Below are 14,778 nucleotides of genomic sequence, written 5' to 3' on the forward strand. Positions count from 1 at the left end.
TAAGCCAACATCTCATTCCCAGGAAGTGCCTAAGCTCATATGTATAAATATAAATATGTATGTATGTGTATGTATATTATATATAACATATTTATATTATATAACATAGAATGGCATATAATAACAATATCATTTTATATATACACACAGTATCTTCCTTTCTGCACAGGAAGGTTGGTGTTTTTAGATCTTATTTACAGGGAAGCTGCTCAGCAGTATGGGATGGAATAAGCGTTTTCTGGCCAGAATAAATAATTTCTCAGAATACGTAATTGCGATGCCCCCCCTCCCAGCAAACATATGTGTTTGAGCAAAAGGGTCGCTTCATGCATGTGATACCCCTTCCCTCCCCCCGGGGGGGGGTCTTGCAGTTTAGTTCATTGCTGCACTTCACGTGCAGACAGGCACTCTGCAGAGGCAGCTTGGCTTTCTTCTGGGGTATATTCGATATATTGCTAAAGACAACCGGAAAGGAAAAAAAAAAATGTATTAAAATAAGATCGGAGCTTCGAACATTCCAGAGCTTTATTTTTTACTATTAGTATTTCTTTTTAAGCCCGTTTCACCTTAAAGAATCTCAAAACTGGCCGGGAGGGAAAGATGCGTGTGTGTTTGCCGTGGGAAGCGGTAGCCTCTAGGGCCCAGAGGATATGCGGGAGGCATTTTCTCTTGCTGGTGCGGCTGAGAACGAGCGGCGAGCGAGAGACCTGGAAATGAAAGTAAAGAGCTCAGGAGGCACATGGAGGGAGCTGCAGGGGCAGCCGATCCAGAAGCAGAATGCTCCCTTCTATAATTAAATAGCACTTACTATTATTATTACTTATAGTAATAATACATTAATAATACCTCTAGTAATATAATACCATTTATCAAGGAAAGTTATACATAGCGTGGGGGGGAGAACCCAAGAAGAGGTGAGTCCTTTATTATTATTATTTTGGGGGGATATTTTTTCCTTAATCCTAATGTATATGTGTGTGTGTTTATGTATGTAGAAAGGGGTGGACTTGAGAAACAAGAAAATCTCGATGTTGGTTCATTAAAAAGTGAAGGTTTCAAATACGAACTGCATAGATGAAACGTTGTGTAATTGCAATTAAAAAAAAAAAAAAAGTGGAGAAAAATAATATTGGCGAGATTTCGAAGCTAACCCCCCCTTCTGCCAAAAATGTGGGGCTTGTAAAAAAAAAAATAATTGTCAGAGATCCTAATCCCACCCCCTGGAAAAAATGTGGTAGTAGTCTAAAATTGAATAGCTAGGGAAAAAGCCCCTGCGTTTATATGAAAAACTTAGGATTAGTTGTGTTTGTGGTTTGTAGCTTTGAGAGCCGTGTTCGGGTCTGTATTTTGGCTGCAGCTTCCCCTTCTTGTTTGGTATAAACCCCGCGAAGGAGCAGAGGAGCCCAGCTGGAATAGCTTTTCAGATGTACCTTCCTTAGGGGCTTGTAAAGTTTATCAAATCAGAAGGTTGTGTTTTTGTATTTTTATTTTTTAAAAATATTGATGCTTTAGACAGTTTCCGGGTAACAGGGAAGGTTATCTTTTTTATTTTTTTTTTTATATATATATTTTTTTCTCTTCATAGAGTCGCCTCCCAGACTCCCGGCGATCCGTGATTTTTATTTAAGCGGATGGGGGGTGGGGAAGGATGAAGAGTATGTTTGGGTTTGTTTGCCGTTTTCCTGGAAACCTAGCCAGCTCCTGCCGGGGGAGACTCCTCCCGGCAGGACCTGGGGTGGGGGGGACATCATGCCGGGGTGCCGGGGCCCGGCAGAGCCGAGCGGGGCACGGGAGGCACCGCCGGCCCCTCTCCGCCCCGGCCGGCCAAGGTGGCGCTTCCGCCCGCGGTGGCCGCTAGGCGAGGCCGGGGATCGGCGGCCTAGTGCTGGGGATGGGGGTGCTGTCGCTTTGCCCGTGTGTGAGCTAGCTCCCGCACTGAATTTTTAAAATGAGGCAGGGGAGGGCGAGCTGGGTGGGCAGGAGACCCCGGAGCAAGTGGGCAAGGGATGGCAATGTCACCCTGCTGTCCCAGCTGGGGGCAGGAGGAAGGTGACCTGCAGTAAATGGGGTGTTAGTGTGAGGCTGGAGGAAGACGAAAAGGGGGTGAGGAGGGCCAGAATGATCTCCTGAGGATTTGCCTGCCCTCCAAGGGATATGTTGGATGGCTGCTGTTATTTTCTTTTGGGGCTGGGGTGTCATCGCAGACTTGCCCCACATTCACTGGGACCAGGGGATGAGGGGATGGGGTTGTTAGACCTGGTGGGTCTGGGGACTCCAAAAGTTGGTGGCTGTAAGAAGCGTTCAAACCCAGGGATTGGCCCCAGGAGTGGGCAGGAGACCTTGTTTGCGGTGGTCTGCAGGGCTTGACCTGTTTTGCTGCACCACTGAGGTGGCCAGTCTGCAGCCAAAGGCTCCCTGTTTGCAGGTTAGCAAATTGTGGAGCCTTTTGCAGGGAGGAGAGAGCACAGAGCCTGGGGCTGAGCTCCTGTCTCGGCTTTACAACCTGTCAGTTGCATCTCAGTGTGCTTGTTTCTGGCTGAAATGTTATGGTTGAAGCCTGGAAGTCAGACAAGTGTGAACTCATTGCCATCCCAGAAATGCATTATGAAAAACTTTGCCCACATTCAGCTCTGGCAGGGTCCTTGATAAGGTAAATTAAAGTATTCCTGTTCATCTTGTGTTGTCTGGTAGAGTGAATCTACCCGGTTTGTGATTGAGTCACCCTGTTTACTGGCTCATGCTTCCTTTTGAAGGCAAGAAAACCGTTTTGCCGATCTGCAATATTTTATTTCTGTCTGGCAAATAGTTTGTAACTCATTGACAAAACATGCATAAAGTCCTCTCTAGATGCTGGACCAGAGAGGATAAACATCTCTGGACTGAAACGATAAGAGCTTTGTGGTGGGGATATAAATATCCTGGATTCGAATCCTGCTAGCGATTTGAGCAGACAAGTCTGGACAGACAGATTTAGGGGGAAACAAAGACATTTAGGCACATTGCTTGATGAAATGTTTTCCACTGTGTTTCTAAAAATATTTACAAGACCGAGAAAAAAAAAGCTAAGCAAGCTCTGTGCTTAAAATTAGTTATGCATCAACCACGATGTGGTTGCAGCAGAACCAAAATGTTGCACGTGTTGGTGGCTGACTGCGCGTTGGGTTTGCGGGTGTAACGGGTGTGTGGCTTGGTCCAAAGCTAGAATGAAACACGATGAAGAGCCTGGAGTGACAAGGGGAGACAGAAGTGACCGCGTTTGCCTGGAAAGCGGCAGGGGAGGTGTGAAGAGCAAAAGGGGCACAAGGAATCTGAGTGGTAGCCTCCAGGGGCAGTGAGGCAGGCATAACAGAGGAGGAGAACACATGGAAGAAGGTGCTGGTGTGAAGCCGGATCGAACGGGAAGGGGGGTTGTTTCCAAGAAGTATAAAATAGGCTGTTAGGGCAGCAACATGTGGTGTGCATTTTGAGGGTGTTGCCACGAGAAGATGAGTCTTATGTGTAAAGTCGTGACAGAAGTGTGAAGGTGGGGTGGAGAGCTAGCAGAGGAGGCTGGTCACCCACTTGGAAGGAGAGGGGAATGTGGGGCAGCCCCAGGGTGCAGCGGTGTGGAGGGGAGGTCAGGCCTGCGGTTTGTGTCTAAAGGAAGCAGTGTGGGGTCTTGTGTTGGGGAGCACTTGCTGTGGAAGATGAGGCTGGGGCTGCAGAGAGGAAACAGCATGCAAAGCCCAGAGTTTTTTTTTTTTACAAGGGTTTTGTAGCAAGGATCAAAACTGTAGCTGGGTATTGTGGGATTTGAAGATGATCAAGCCATCTAAATGAAGTGAGGATGGAGATGGGCACGTTGGATGTGGTGGCAGTGGTGGTGAGGAGAGACAAAACAGAAGGGGAGCTGCAGGATGCAAGAGGAGTTGGATAACTGTGGGAAGGAGATGTTTTGGAGCCCTTCCCTGTAGTCCTTTGGCTCCACTCCAGCTTTTGGTCAGTAATAATTTGAATGCCATTCCCTGCGGGCAAGCAGCAGCAAACAGCTTGGGTTATAACACGTGCCCACATCCTGTTGTGGAGGGTGTTTAGCAGTGGGATCAGAGTAGCCATGAGAACACGTACGGGTCTTCTCTTCCTCGCTCCTTGCAGTAGTATTTTAAGAAAAGAGCTGAGCTCGGTAGCAGTGGTTGAAGCAGGCTGTGCATATCAGAAGTTTTTCAAGGTGATGCATCCGTTGTGTGGATAAACACAATTGTGAAGGTGTGCCACAGCGTTTCTGGAGTGCAGCCACTGACTTTGTGAGGAACAGCCAGTGTTCAGCGGCTCTCCCCGCAGTCGCCAATAATCTCCCTTTCCATCAGACCCGTGGGGCACCACTTCGCTTCTGTTCCTTTTGTTCCCTCCAGCCTGGCTCCTGTCAGGGACCGGCGAGAGCAAGGCTGCTCCCCCAGGGAGGACAGGCTAGGAGCACGAAGTGATGGCAGCCACCAGCAGTGACCTCGCTAACCAGGGCACAGCCCCACCGCATCTGCACAGAGCAGGCAGAGCGTGCGCGTGGCTGGGTGAGGCCGAACGGGGCATTTAAAGCTCAGAGCATGGGCAGCTAGAAATTCTCCCTTCCTTCCTGTACTTTCCCTCATGAGCTTTTTTAAGGGTCCCTTGGCTCTTTTACTCTTCCCCTTCCGGCTCCAAATTTCTCTCTTGTCATTTCCCGTGGTGGCCTTTTCCCCATCTGCGTCTCTGATGTCCCTCACAGTTCTCTCCTATGTTCCTCTGGGGTTGCTCTGTCCTCTTCCTCGGCCTTCACTGCTGTTTGTGTGCAAATAGCTCCTTCTGCTTCTCTTCGTCTTTTCTCTCTTACTTCTGTCTTTTCAGAGTTTCATGTGAGAAGAAATGTGAAATGAAGTGACTGTGTCTTTTTCTGCCCCTCAAGCCTGTCTGCTTGTAGCTTCAGCGATAATATTAACCTCACAGTCTCCTTGTTATTCTAACTGATTGCTCATTATCCAGGTTATTTATAAATCATTGCAGGCCTTCTGGTGGTGTTGTGCTGAAGTCTACCTGCTCTTCTCCATCGCTTCTGTTAAAAACCTTTCCAGAGACGCTGATTATCACTCACCTTGTCTGCTGGCATTCTGGCTTTCCTCTCCTTGCTGTGCTGCTCATCCTGTTCCACATGCAGCTGCTTAAAATCTCCTACCTGCTGTTTGGACCAGATTGCTTTCAAATTTAATGTCTGATGACTTGCAAACTGCACTGTATCTCTTTCAAGCCCTTGCTTACTGCTGCTACCTTTTCTTCCCGGTCTTTATCTCACCCTATCTTTATTTTTTTCCCCCAGCTGCCCTGCTTGGTGAAGGGCAGCTATCAGTTTTACATTTTGCATAGTGCACAGCACAATCAATAAGGGCTTGCTGAGTTGTCAGGATTGATTTTCACGTACCTTAAAGGTTCCTTCAAGCTGTTCTGGACTGGATGTGCCCTAGGTACCATAAGATACCTTAGAATGGTAAGGATGGCCTTAAGATAAAAGGAAGCCACGTGATAATGCTCTTCAAGCTGTTGCAGTGTTGAGAAATGACTTCTGTTTTTCTCCTGATCTCTTCAGAGGCAATCCCAGGCTGAGAGCATGTTGTCTTCAGCTCCATCTCAGCTCAGTGTTTCCGTGCTTGCTGGCTTTGTCCCTCAAATGCTGAACATCATTTGTAATCACAGCTGGTTGATGTCAAGGCAGGGAAATTTGTGGTCATCAGCAACTCTTTTTTTTGGCCACAAAATGTGCCATCTCTTCTCCCCCTTTTTATTCTCTTGTGTGGCAGACCTGGGGGCAAGGTCAGGCAGGAGCTATTCCCATATTTGCCCCCAGACTGCAGGGGATGAAACTTAGGTATCTAATGATATGCTTCAAACCCATTTGAACTGAGAAAAGCGACATTACTCCAAAATGGTTCCAACATACTCCTTGCTTGTCTGCACTCTGACCTGGAGCATCTGGGGAGAGGGAAGCCTCAATCCCAAGGAACTTTCCCAAGTCTCTGCTGCTCTTGCCAGCTGATTTTCAGCATGAAATTTCTGTTGCTGAGATCCATTCTTGTCCTTTTGCATGTACCACAGCAAGCAATTCCGTCACCTTCCTAGCGTCCCTCTTTGCTCTGTGTTTCCAGACACCTTACAGAAATTACTTGTTTTGTATTCCATGATGTAAACCAGCTTAAGTCTGGTCTAGCAGTCAAAATTGTTTATCGTGGGAGGGCCCCTGCACAAATTCCTGATATCACTGCCGGTGCAGGGAAAAAGCTGATTGTTTTTTTTCCTCCTTTCCTAGAAGGCAGGCATGATTACAGTTGGTTCCCATTGCTTTATTTACCGGGAGTCTGAAGTTTAGAGCTCAAATTGAAGCGATTCCTCTTTGCCTGTGTATCCTGGCAATGGCATGTGAGAAAAAGCAGATACAGGGAAGTGAGCTGCTGGCTGTCCTTTGTCTGCTGTGTGGATAAATCGTGGACTTCGGTGTTCTGGGCATCTGGTCTGGAACATTTTGTTAGTGGTGAATTCAGGCACACACAAAATACCGTGCTGCTTAATTGCCAGTGAGACCTGTAATGACTCATTTTGTTGTTTTTTTCTTCTTCCTCTGCAGCAACTATAATGGAGAGACAGAAGAGAAAACAAGAAATAGAGAAAGGACTTCAGTTCATTCAGTAAGTGGACAGCTTCATTGTTTCTGTGGCTTTGGAGTTGGCTGTCGTTAGATCGCGGGCTGTAGGAACCGAGTTCTTCCTGTTCACCTTTTGCAGGGAGGAACATAGCGTTCCCACTTTGTAGGTAGGGGAAGCAGGGCAAAGGAATTGCCAGGTGCCCCACGTGCTGCCGGTAGCAGGAAGAGATGGCCTGGGTCTTTTACAGTTGCCAGTGTGGTTGTTGCCTCCTGTCACTCTTCTCTGAATATCTGTGGCCTTCTAGAGCTTGGGGATTACTTGCGTGCTAAGTATGAGACCAAGTACTTCCTGATGAAGTACAGGACTGCTGTCCCTACAGTGGCTGAGCTAGCAAAAGCACTAAGGTCCAAGTTGCATAGTGAGTAGGGAAGCAGTGAGACAGCAATCAGGTTTTTGTTTCATTTTGTTTTCTTACGATTTGCTTTGAGTCCTGCAGTTTCCCGTGTTACATACTTACGTCCTGTGGCATGACAATCCTATTTTTACCCCAGTCAGAGACTAAACCTGGCTGATAATGCAGTTTCAGACAGGCAGTTGTGAGGTTTATTCTGATACCATTTATGTAAATGCATAAGGTTCCCAGAAATAAAGCCGTTTAGAAATACGGGATGTTGACTGTGCCTCTGGAATGCATCTTGAACTTTGAACCAGGGCAAGTGTTGCTTATTGGCTTATTTTGATTTGAAAGAGGAGTAGTCCAACTTTATATGCAGCATGAATGTTTCTTAGAATGCCATAGCATTTCCTTTTGGTACTGATGAAATCTAAAAATGTTTAGTCTCTGACCAGTAAGGTCATGTATACAGCGCTGTATTTCAAAGGTCAGGAGGGACATAAAAGTTGCTAAGGATTTCTATAGAGCTTAATGTTATCCATTTGAAGAGAAAAAATTATGTGTAGACCAAACCTGGATGACCTAGGGGGTCTGACTTGAGGAATGGAACCTTTTGCCTAGGTCTCAGTGCTGTTGTGGGATGGGTGTTGTCTGCACAAGCACTGCCAGTTTTGTGGCACAGCCTGGCAGTCTTGGCCAAGACAGCCAGAAGTCACTGACCTCCTGCACTTGGACCATTTTCTCCTTTCCTTCTGTTTGTGGTGTAAGCCTAAAGGCATGTGGCTGAGGTAACACAGAGCAAAGTGATTGCATTTACCACTGTGTGGCTTTTCTGTAATCACACAGAGGATTTGAGGAGTTCTTGGAGTCTGTTGCCTCTCTTAAAATATTCTCATATTCTCCATGACAATCTTTCATGGGACTTCCTTAAAGATGTTTTTTATAGGTGGCTGTCTGAAGGCAACATTACCAAGGATCATATATGCACAGAAAGCTGAGAATAAGATTCCCTAGTCTCAAATCTTCTGGTACCTGACCCTCTCTTGGTACCACAGTGGCCATCACTGAACATAATGCTCCATAATTGTGTTCTCTTCACCCCAGCTGCCTTTGAAGTGATAAAATGTTTGGTGACTCACTGAGATCATCAAAACAGGACTGGAAGGACAATTTCTTCACTAAACAAAAGTGTTTGCATGGATGCCTGTGTCATAAGCTTTTTTCCTCTTTTTTTTTTCAGGTCCACATTACCCTTAAGCCAAGAAGATTATGAGGTAATTAAAAGTTTGTTTCCTGATGTTAGCAAGCCTTTGGTTAATAAAATTTGTTGTATTGCACAGCTATTAGTTTACATACCAGAAGTGGAGAGCATGGAGTGGTCTGTATAAAACTTAAAGTTTTAAGGATTCTGACAAGGACAACTTTCAGGGAAAGAAGAAGGTGCTTGAGTGTTCAAGAAGGAAGGACATTTGACTGAATTATTCATGTCTACCAAAAGACTGATGTTTATTAGAGGAGAGTAGGGAGGCAGGAAAGTCTTAGTGGGCAGGAAGGTTGCTAAAACATACGGAAGGAAATGGGAAATTGGGAAACTGTGCCTGTCTCTGGGTATCCGTTTCAGTCTGTTTGTTCTCTCCCTACTACCCAGGCCTTTTTGCAGAAGTTGGTGAGAAACCTGTTTGCAGAGGGCAATGATTTGTTTCGAGAGAAGGATTTCAAGCTTTCACTGGTGCAGTATGTGGAAGGGCTGAATGTGGCAGATTACGCAGCCTCTGACGAGGTGACCATCCCAAAGGAACTCCTGTGCAAGCTGCATGTCAACCGAGCTGCCTGCTACTTCGCCATGGTGAGCGCCTTCCCAGGTCACCCCCAAGAGCCAGGGTGGACATCTGGAGTGCTTTGGGTGCCATGCGATTGGAAAAGGTGTCAGGAGGGGATTCAACCCCAGCACTGGAGGAGATGGTGACACGTTGAGAACTTTGATACCTCCTCATTGTACACTGCAAGACCAGAGGAAGGCTGTGAAGGAGAGGGGGCCTGCTTTTGTTTTTTGTCAGGCTTAAGGTACTGAGAAAGCAGTTCAGGTCTGTGTTGGTGAGGAGTTCTGGAGTTCTTCACAGTCTGGAGATCAGATTGTAAAGAGCCAGTGCCTTCCCGTATTGAGTCTTCGAGTGTTGTTCTGGAAGTTTGCCTCTTCAAATCTATGAGGTACTGGAACACGGTGAGAAAGAAGGCTTTGGGTCGTGGCAGAGCTTTCAGTACACATACGGAAAATGATTCTGAAATACTCAGGCTGTGTTCTCCCATCTTCCTCAGGAATGCAACAGCTTTCCTTTATGGCACAACCCCAAAGCAGGTCCATCCTGTTCATAATGAGATTTTTTCATGGGACTCAAAGTTAGCAGGCAGTCAAGTAATTAAAGACTGTCAAATGTAACATGCCCAAGGTAGAGGGGGAAGTAAGATAAGGTTGCTCAAGCAGCCTAAATTCTAGCATTCACAAACTTTGAAGTGCTTTTTGGTTTGAAGACTTAACAAAACCTTCTATTACTGAAGTTTTTCTGTTTGCATGTGATGTAATGTCCGTATTTCCAACTGCCTTTTACATGCTTTTATATTTCTGCTGAGAGATACAACACTTGGATTCAGACAGAGAGGGGTTAGTTTGCTGTGCTGACTCGAGGTGGTTTCTTCCGTGCAGGGGAAGTATGAGAAGGCACTGGAAGACAGCGAGAAGGCTTTAGGTCTCGACAAGGAGAACATCCGAGCGCTCTTCCGGAAAGCCCGCTCTCTAAATGAACTTGGAAGACACAAAGAAGCATATGAGTGTAATAGCCGGTGCTTGCTGTCCCTCCCCCATGTAAGTTTTTGTCTCATACCTCTTCTCAATTTCTGTGGCTCACCACCTTGCTCTTCCATCACATAGCGTTTAGTGTGACACCTGAGGATAGAGGAAGGGGAAAGTTGTCTATTCCTGGTGATGTGCTTATGCCCAGGAAGCTTTTCTCCCTCTCTCTCACTTGGAGAGGATGTCTGAATTCATAAATTTCTTCAGTCCAAGTCACCATCTACACAATGCCAGCCAGAGACACTGGTCAGTTCCAGCAGGTTAGCTGGCCTATCTGTGAGGAGCAAGAACTTGCCCTAGCAGAATAGAATCTAGGGCCATGAGGTTATTTTAAACAGCTGGTTTTATATGCCTGATGAGAATACTATGAGAATGGCACAAGTAGGAACTGGAGCTCTGTAAGGAAAACATGTATTCTTTTCCTGTTTGGAATAAAAATGTCTGACGTTTTAGTTAATAATTACTAAGGCAAGCTGAAAAAGGTGTTTTTTTTTTTTTTCATTATTTCTTGAGAGACATGTGAAGGAGTCCTAGATTATTATTGGTAGGTTCACAGGTGTGTAATTTTTTTTTGCCTTCAGAGGGGACTATCTCCATGTATTAGGCCCTAGATATTTTCCTAATAATGGTTTTATTGAGCCTTCTTTTAGGCCAGATAATTGAACAGATAAATAGACTGTGATTAGATACTACTGGGTACTGGTTGTCTTTGCTAAATTTGATTCTGATTCATCATAGTAATGCTATTACAAGAAAAATGCAATTGTTTCAGCAGAAGTTAATTTTTCCTTTTTATTAGAATTACAGAAGCAATCTTTGAAAGCAAAGCCACGTTAGCAGTTAGTTGCTCCTTTTGTATTCATGGTTTCCTTGACTTGGCAGAACAAGGTGACCAAAACCACTGGAGGTATTCTGTTAGTTCTTAAATAGTTTTATAAACAAAGGCATCTCATAGATCTGTTCATGTAAAGCTCCATGTGGCTATATCTCACAATGCAATTGAGCCACTTCAGTGTATGGTTAAAACACTACGGTCATGGTGGTCTACAAACATTTTATCAAACTTTTCTGGGTCAGGATAACTCAACCTTATGAATTCTATATCAAGACATCTGCATTCCTGGCTCTAAACAGTTCAGTCTTGTAAATTAAAGTACCCCATTGCCTTATTGCCAGTTTGACAGAAATCACACACCTTCTCTGCATCAAAGGCAAGTCATGCTATCCATCATCTCCATTCTCCTGCCATTACACCAGTTGCTAGGCCTCTGGAGCAACCAGGTGCTTCCAGCTTGCGTTGCTGTAACAGTTGGGAACTTTGTTGTGGTCAAAGCAGAGGAAGTATTAAAGCATGCAGTGATGAAGGCACTGCCACGCAGTTGACTCATTGTCTAGCAGAGTTAACCGGGTGCAGATATTCAGCACTGATCGTTTGCAGAGGTTCCCAGCGTGGTGAGGCTGATACTCCTCTGTGGTCTGCTTTTTGTGTGGCACAAAGGGAGGCAGCAGCATGTTTTTATTTATGTTTTATTTCTTTAGGATGTTGGAGGAGAGCATTTTGCATGCCCTTGTTGAGCATCCCCTTGTTTAGGAGGGAGGTAGGAAGCGCCTGATGGTGGTATTTGGCTGAGAAGGCTAAAGAAAGATCTAGAAGATGACAAAGAGAAAGTAAGCCCTCAGGCTTTCTTGACAAAAAGGACCACAATTAACTACATGCTGCTGGGAGGTGGAGGTAGTCCAGAGAAAAACACATTCTTGATCTTAGCCAAGCATCAGAGAGAACACGTCAGAGTGACGATGGAATGTGGAGTTGGGTAGGGTGAACCTGGTAGGTATCAGCGTCAGATCAATGAAAAGTGATTATGCTGGAGGTCTTCCTGGTGAATTTTCCACACGGAGCAGACTTCAGAAAACACCTGAGAGAGTGCTTGGAAAGGCAGAAGAACCAGAGGCAAACAGAGAACTGAAAATGTGGTTGGGGTCCAGTGTTAATAAAGACAGAGCGATGGCAGTGTCAGAAAGATCAGAGAGTTGGAAGAAAGTGAGGAGGGACAAGCAACCATAAGATTTGACCAGGAGTAGGTTTCTGGAGTGTATGGGAACAGTTTCAGGAGAGGAAGGTACATACTGAAGAGATGTAAGATGGAGAGAGAAGAGAACATGGGCAGACTAGATTTTTTCTTCACTGAGTTCAAAGACCTGATCAATGTTGAGGATGTGGGGGAGCAAGTATAATCAAAATGTAGCACTCCAAATTGAAGGGAAAAGTTGCTGAGACTGGGGGATAGAAGACCCAGAGGCTAGTGAGGGGCTGAAAGAGAAAGGATCAATCTTCAGAGAGAAGGAAGCTGGAAAAAAAAAAAACAGAGTTACATAGTAAGTAGAGAGGGGGGGTGGTTAATGGCATGCAGGGCGGGAAGCAGAAGGATCTCTTGGCTAAGTTGAGGCTGTTTAACCAGAGGTGGAGTTGGTGAAAGGGCCTGGTAGCTACTAAGTTGGAAACTGAGACTTGCTTTCAGCTGTACAAACAAACCAACCAGGCTAGTAAATATTGTCTGCGTATCAGAACTGTTTGTTAGCTCTGTGGCTGGCAGAAAGGGAAGGCACGCAGCCTGTGCATGCAGGAAGGCCTGCAGGCTCCTTCTTCCCAGCCATGGGGACCTTGCGGAAGCTGGAGCAGCCCCCAGCCACCTGTGGCAGCCCCCTCAGCCGTATTGTCGATGGCAGTCAGGAACCCTGCCTTCAGAGAGCGGGTGCTTTCCTGCGAGCAGATAACTGCTTCCCATTTTCAGCAGCATCAAAAGAGCGTGGGGTGAGGTCCTGGTGCAACCCCAGTGTCTCAGCAGGAGCAAGAACACTCTGGTCCGCGTGGGCTCTCTCCTAGGGCCGCTCTGGCAATTGTCCACCTCCTGCTGTCTCCGAGTGAGGCTTCTTGGCACAGCCCCGTGTGAAGCGCTGCATTCCTGTTTGGTTTGTTTTGTCTGCCACAAAGACGCTGAACTGAAAGTGTCCTTGCAATGCTTCTGTCCCCAGGATGAGAGTGTCACGCAGCTGGGACAGGAGCTTGCCCAGAAGCTGGGACTGAGGGTTCGGAAAGCGTACAAAAGGCCTCAGGTATGACTTTTTTGTTTCGTTTTGTTTTCCTAAAGAACGTCCTTCGACTCTTTCAGGTTTACTTCTGCAGAAGTGGTAGGTGCTGCTCTGCAGCTGTAGGCACACACAGACTGCCCTGCAGTCCCTCCAGCGGGCCGCTGGCTACCCTGCTTGCCCTAACCCTCTGACTCACCTTCGCCTTAATCCATTTCTAACCCCACTGCTGCCCTGGGTCTACTGCTGGGATATTTCCCGTGCCTCCAGCTAATCCACCTGGTGCCACAGGAGAAGCTTCTGATGTATTTGGGAGCTTGTGCCTCCATGAGGAGGGGAACATGTGGCCTGATCCCAAAGGAGATTTTGCCTCACAGTCCTTTCCTTCTTAGGGGAACATGGCAGGTGCACAGCTGGGCAGATGCTAGGTAAGAAGGCAGCCAAAAGCAAGCCGTGGGTCCAGTTAATTGACCCCAGTGGCTGTATCCATAACCTGTCTCTAAAAGAAAGTGCTGCAGTAACTGGCGTGCTCTGTTGGTATGGAAATCTATACTCCGGGATGGAGCTAGAGGGCGTTAAGCCACTGCTGGCCCTCGTGGATAAACCTGCCTCGCTCGTGTAAAATCCCAGGGTGCGTTTTCAGGAGTAAGCAGCATCAGCCAGTGTTCACTGCGTGTTCACTGAACGACTGACAGCGCCTCTCTGAGCCAGCTCTGCCCAGCTGCAGCCTCAGCCCCGTGCACAGTAGTGTGTGGAGCACCGCCAGGGGAGCACCTTTGCAGTATTTGGTGATGTGATCCCTGGGCATCCAGTCTGTCTGCAGAGAGCTTTTTGGGAAAATGTTGCTCAGGCATCATATTCCTCTCCGCAACAAGCCTCACGTGTGATAGGCCCTCCCCAAAAGCCCCTGATGTTGTAGCAACTCTCAGCACTCTGAGACAGTTCTGTCTCGAAGGGAAGTTTTACTCTGATTTTTTTTTTTTTTTTAGAAAAGTTAGAAAAACAAAGATCAGAAAATCCAAAATGATTTTACTACTTGAAATGTGTTGATCGATATTTTGGTAATGCCTTGCTGTCTCTCGTGTTGACTTCCAGCTTTCATTCCAGTGTTGTAAAGCCCTCCCAGAGCAGTAATGTTTTAAAGAAAAGGCAAAATCTTCTGTTACTTAGGGACCATTTTCACTTCTTGATTGTGCATTGGGTTGTTGGGTGTTCTGCAGTAAGGTGTCCATGATAAATACCTGGCACTGCCAGCGTTCAGAAAACTGTACCCTCGTACACAGAGGTATGCCTTTTGGGGTACCTTTTATTTATGGACAGTGCCTGAAAGGAAAACTGTATTGTACCCAGCTTTACCTACCTTCTTTATAAGCATTCATGAGTTGCCTTTGTTCTAAGACATCTCTCTTCCTTGCAGCAGGAATTGGAAACGTTCTCTCTACTCAGTAATGGCACATCAATCAATTTGTCAAATCAGGTATAGTTTGCACCCTGTGGTTGTTACTGTTCGTGGATTGCAACTGGAATGCTTATGAGCTTTATTTACATGCACAATTATAGCTGTCTCCTAGGATTTAAATGTTCTAATTAGCGTGTTCCCCTTTTAAGAAATATTGTCAAGGAAATTCATTTCTTTGAAAATATTTCTGGTGAAAGCACTTTTGCTATCAACAGACCACTGAAGGTGATTGCTTTTTGTGGTTACTGTGAATGTTTGTTTTCCTGTGCATTTTAAAGATGTTTCAGTTTTCAAGTTTTTACGTGGTTAGGACAACAGTAAGTGAAAATCGGAAAATGCAACTGCT

At 46.1% G+C, this 14,778-nt stretch overlaps 1 protein-coding gene across 5 annotated transcripts in view; it reads left to right on the top strand.

The window, feature by feature from the left end:
* The first annotated feature begins 414 nt into the window (after positions 1 to 414).
* ZC3H7B (zinc finger CCCH-type containing 7B) overlaps positions 415 to 14,778 on the top strand; it is a 42,181-nt gene continuing 27,817 nt past the window's right edge. For 3 of the 5 annotated variants that reach the window (XM_032183810.1, XM_032183835.1, XM_032183825.1), the window contains exons 1-7: positions 415 to 914; positions 6,626 to 6,686; positions 8,279 to 8,312; positions 8,687 to 8,884; positions 9,740 to 9,898; positions 12,920 to 13,000; positions 14,391 to 14,450. In XM_032183810.1, the coding sequence (XP_032039701.1) occupies positions 6,634 to 6,686; positions 8,279 to 8,312; positions 8,687 to 8,884; positions 9,740 to 9,898; positions 12,920 to 13,000; positions 14,391 to 14,450 (585 nt within the window). In that variant the 5' untranslated portion in view covers positions 415 to 914; positions 6,626 to 6,633. The remainder of the gene's footprint in view (positions 915 to 6,625; positions 6,687 to 8,278; positions 8,313 to 8,686; positions 8,885 to 9,739; positions 9,899 to 12,919; positions 13,001 to 14,390; positions 14,451 to 14,778) is intronic. The other 2 variants (XM_032183844.1, XM_032183817.1) reach the window with 2 other exon arrangements.

This window comes from Aythya fuligula, chromosome 1, assembly GCF_009819795.1.
Source record: "Aythya fuligula isolate bAytFul2 chromosome 1, bAytFul2.pri, whole genome shotgun sequence".
NCBI lineage: Eukaryota > Metazoa > Chordata > Aves > Anseriformes > Anatidae > Aythya > Aythya fuligula.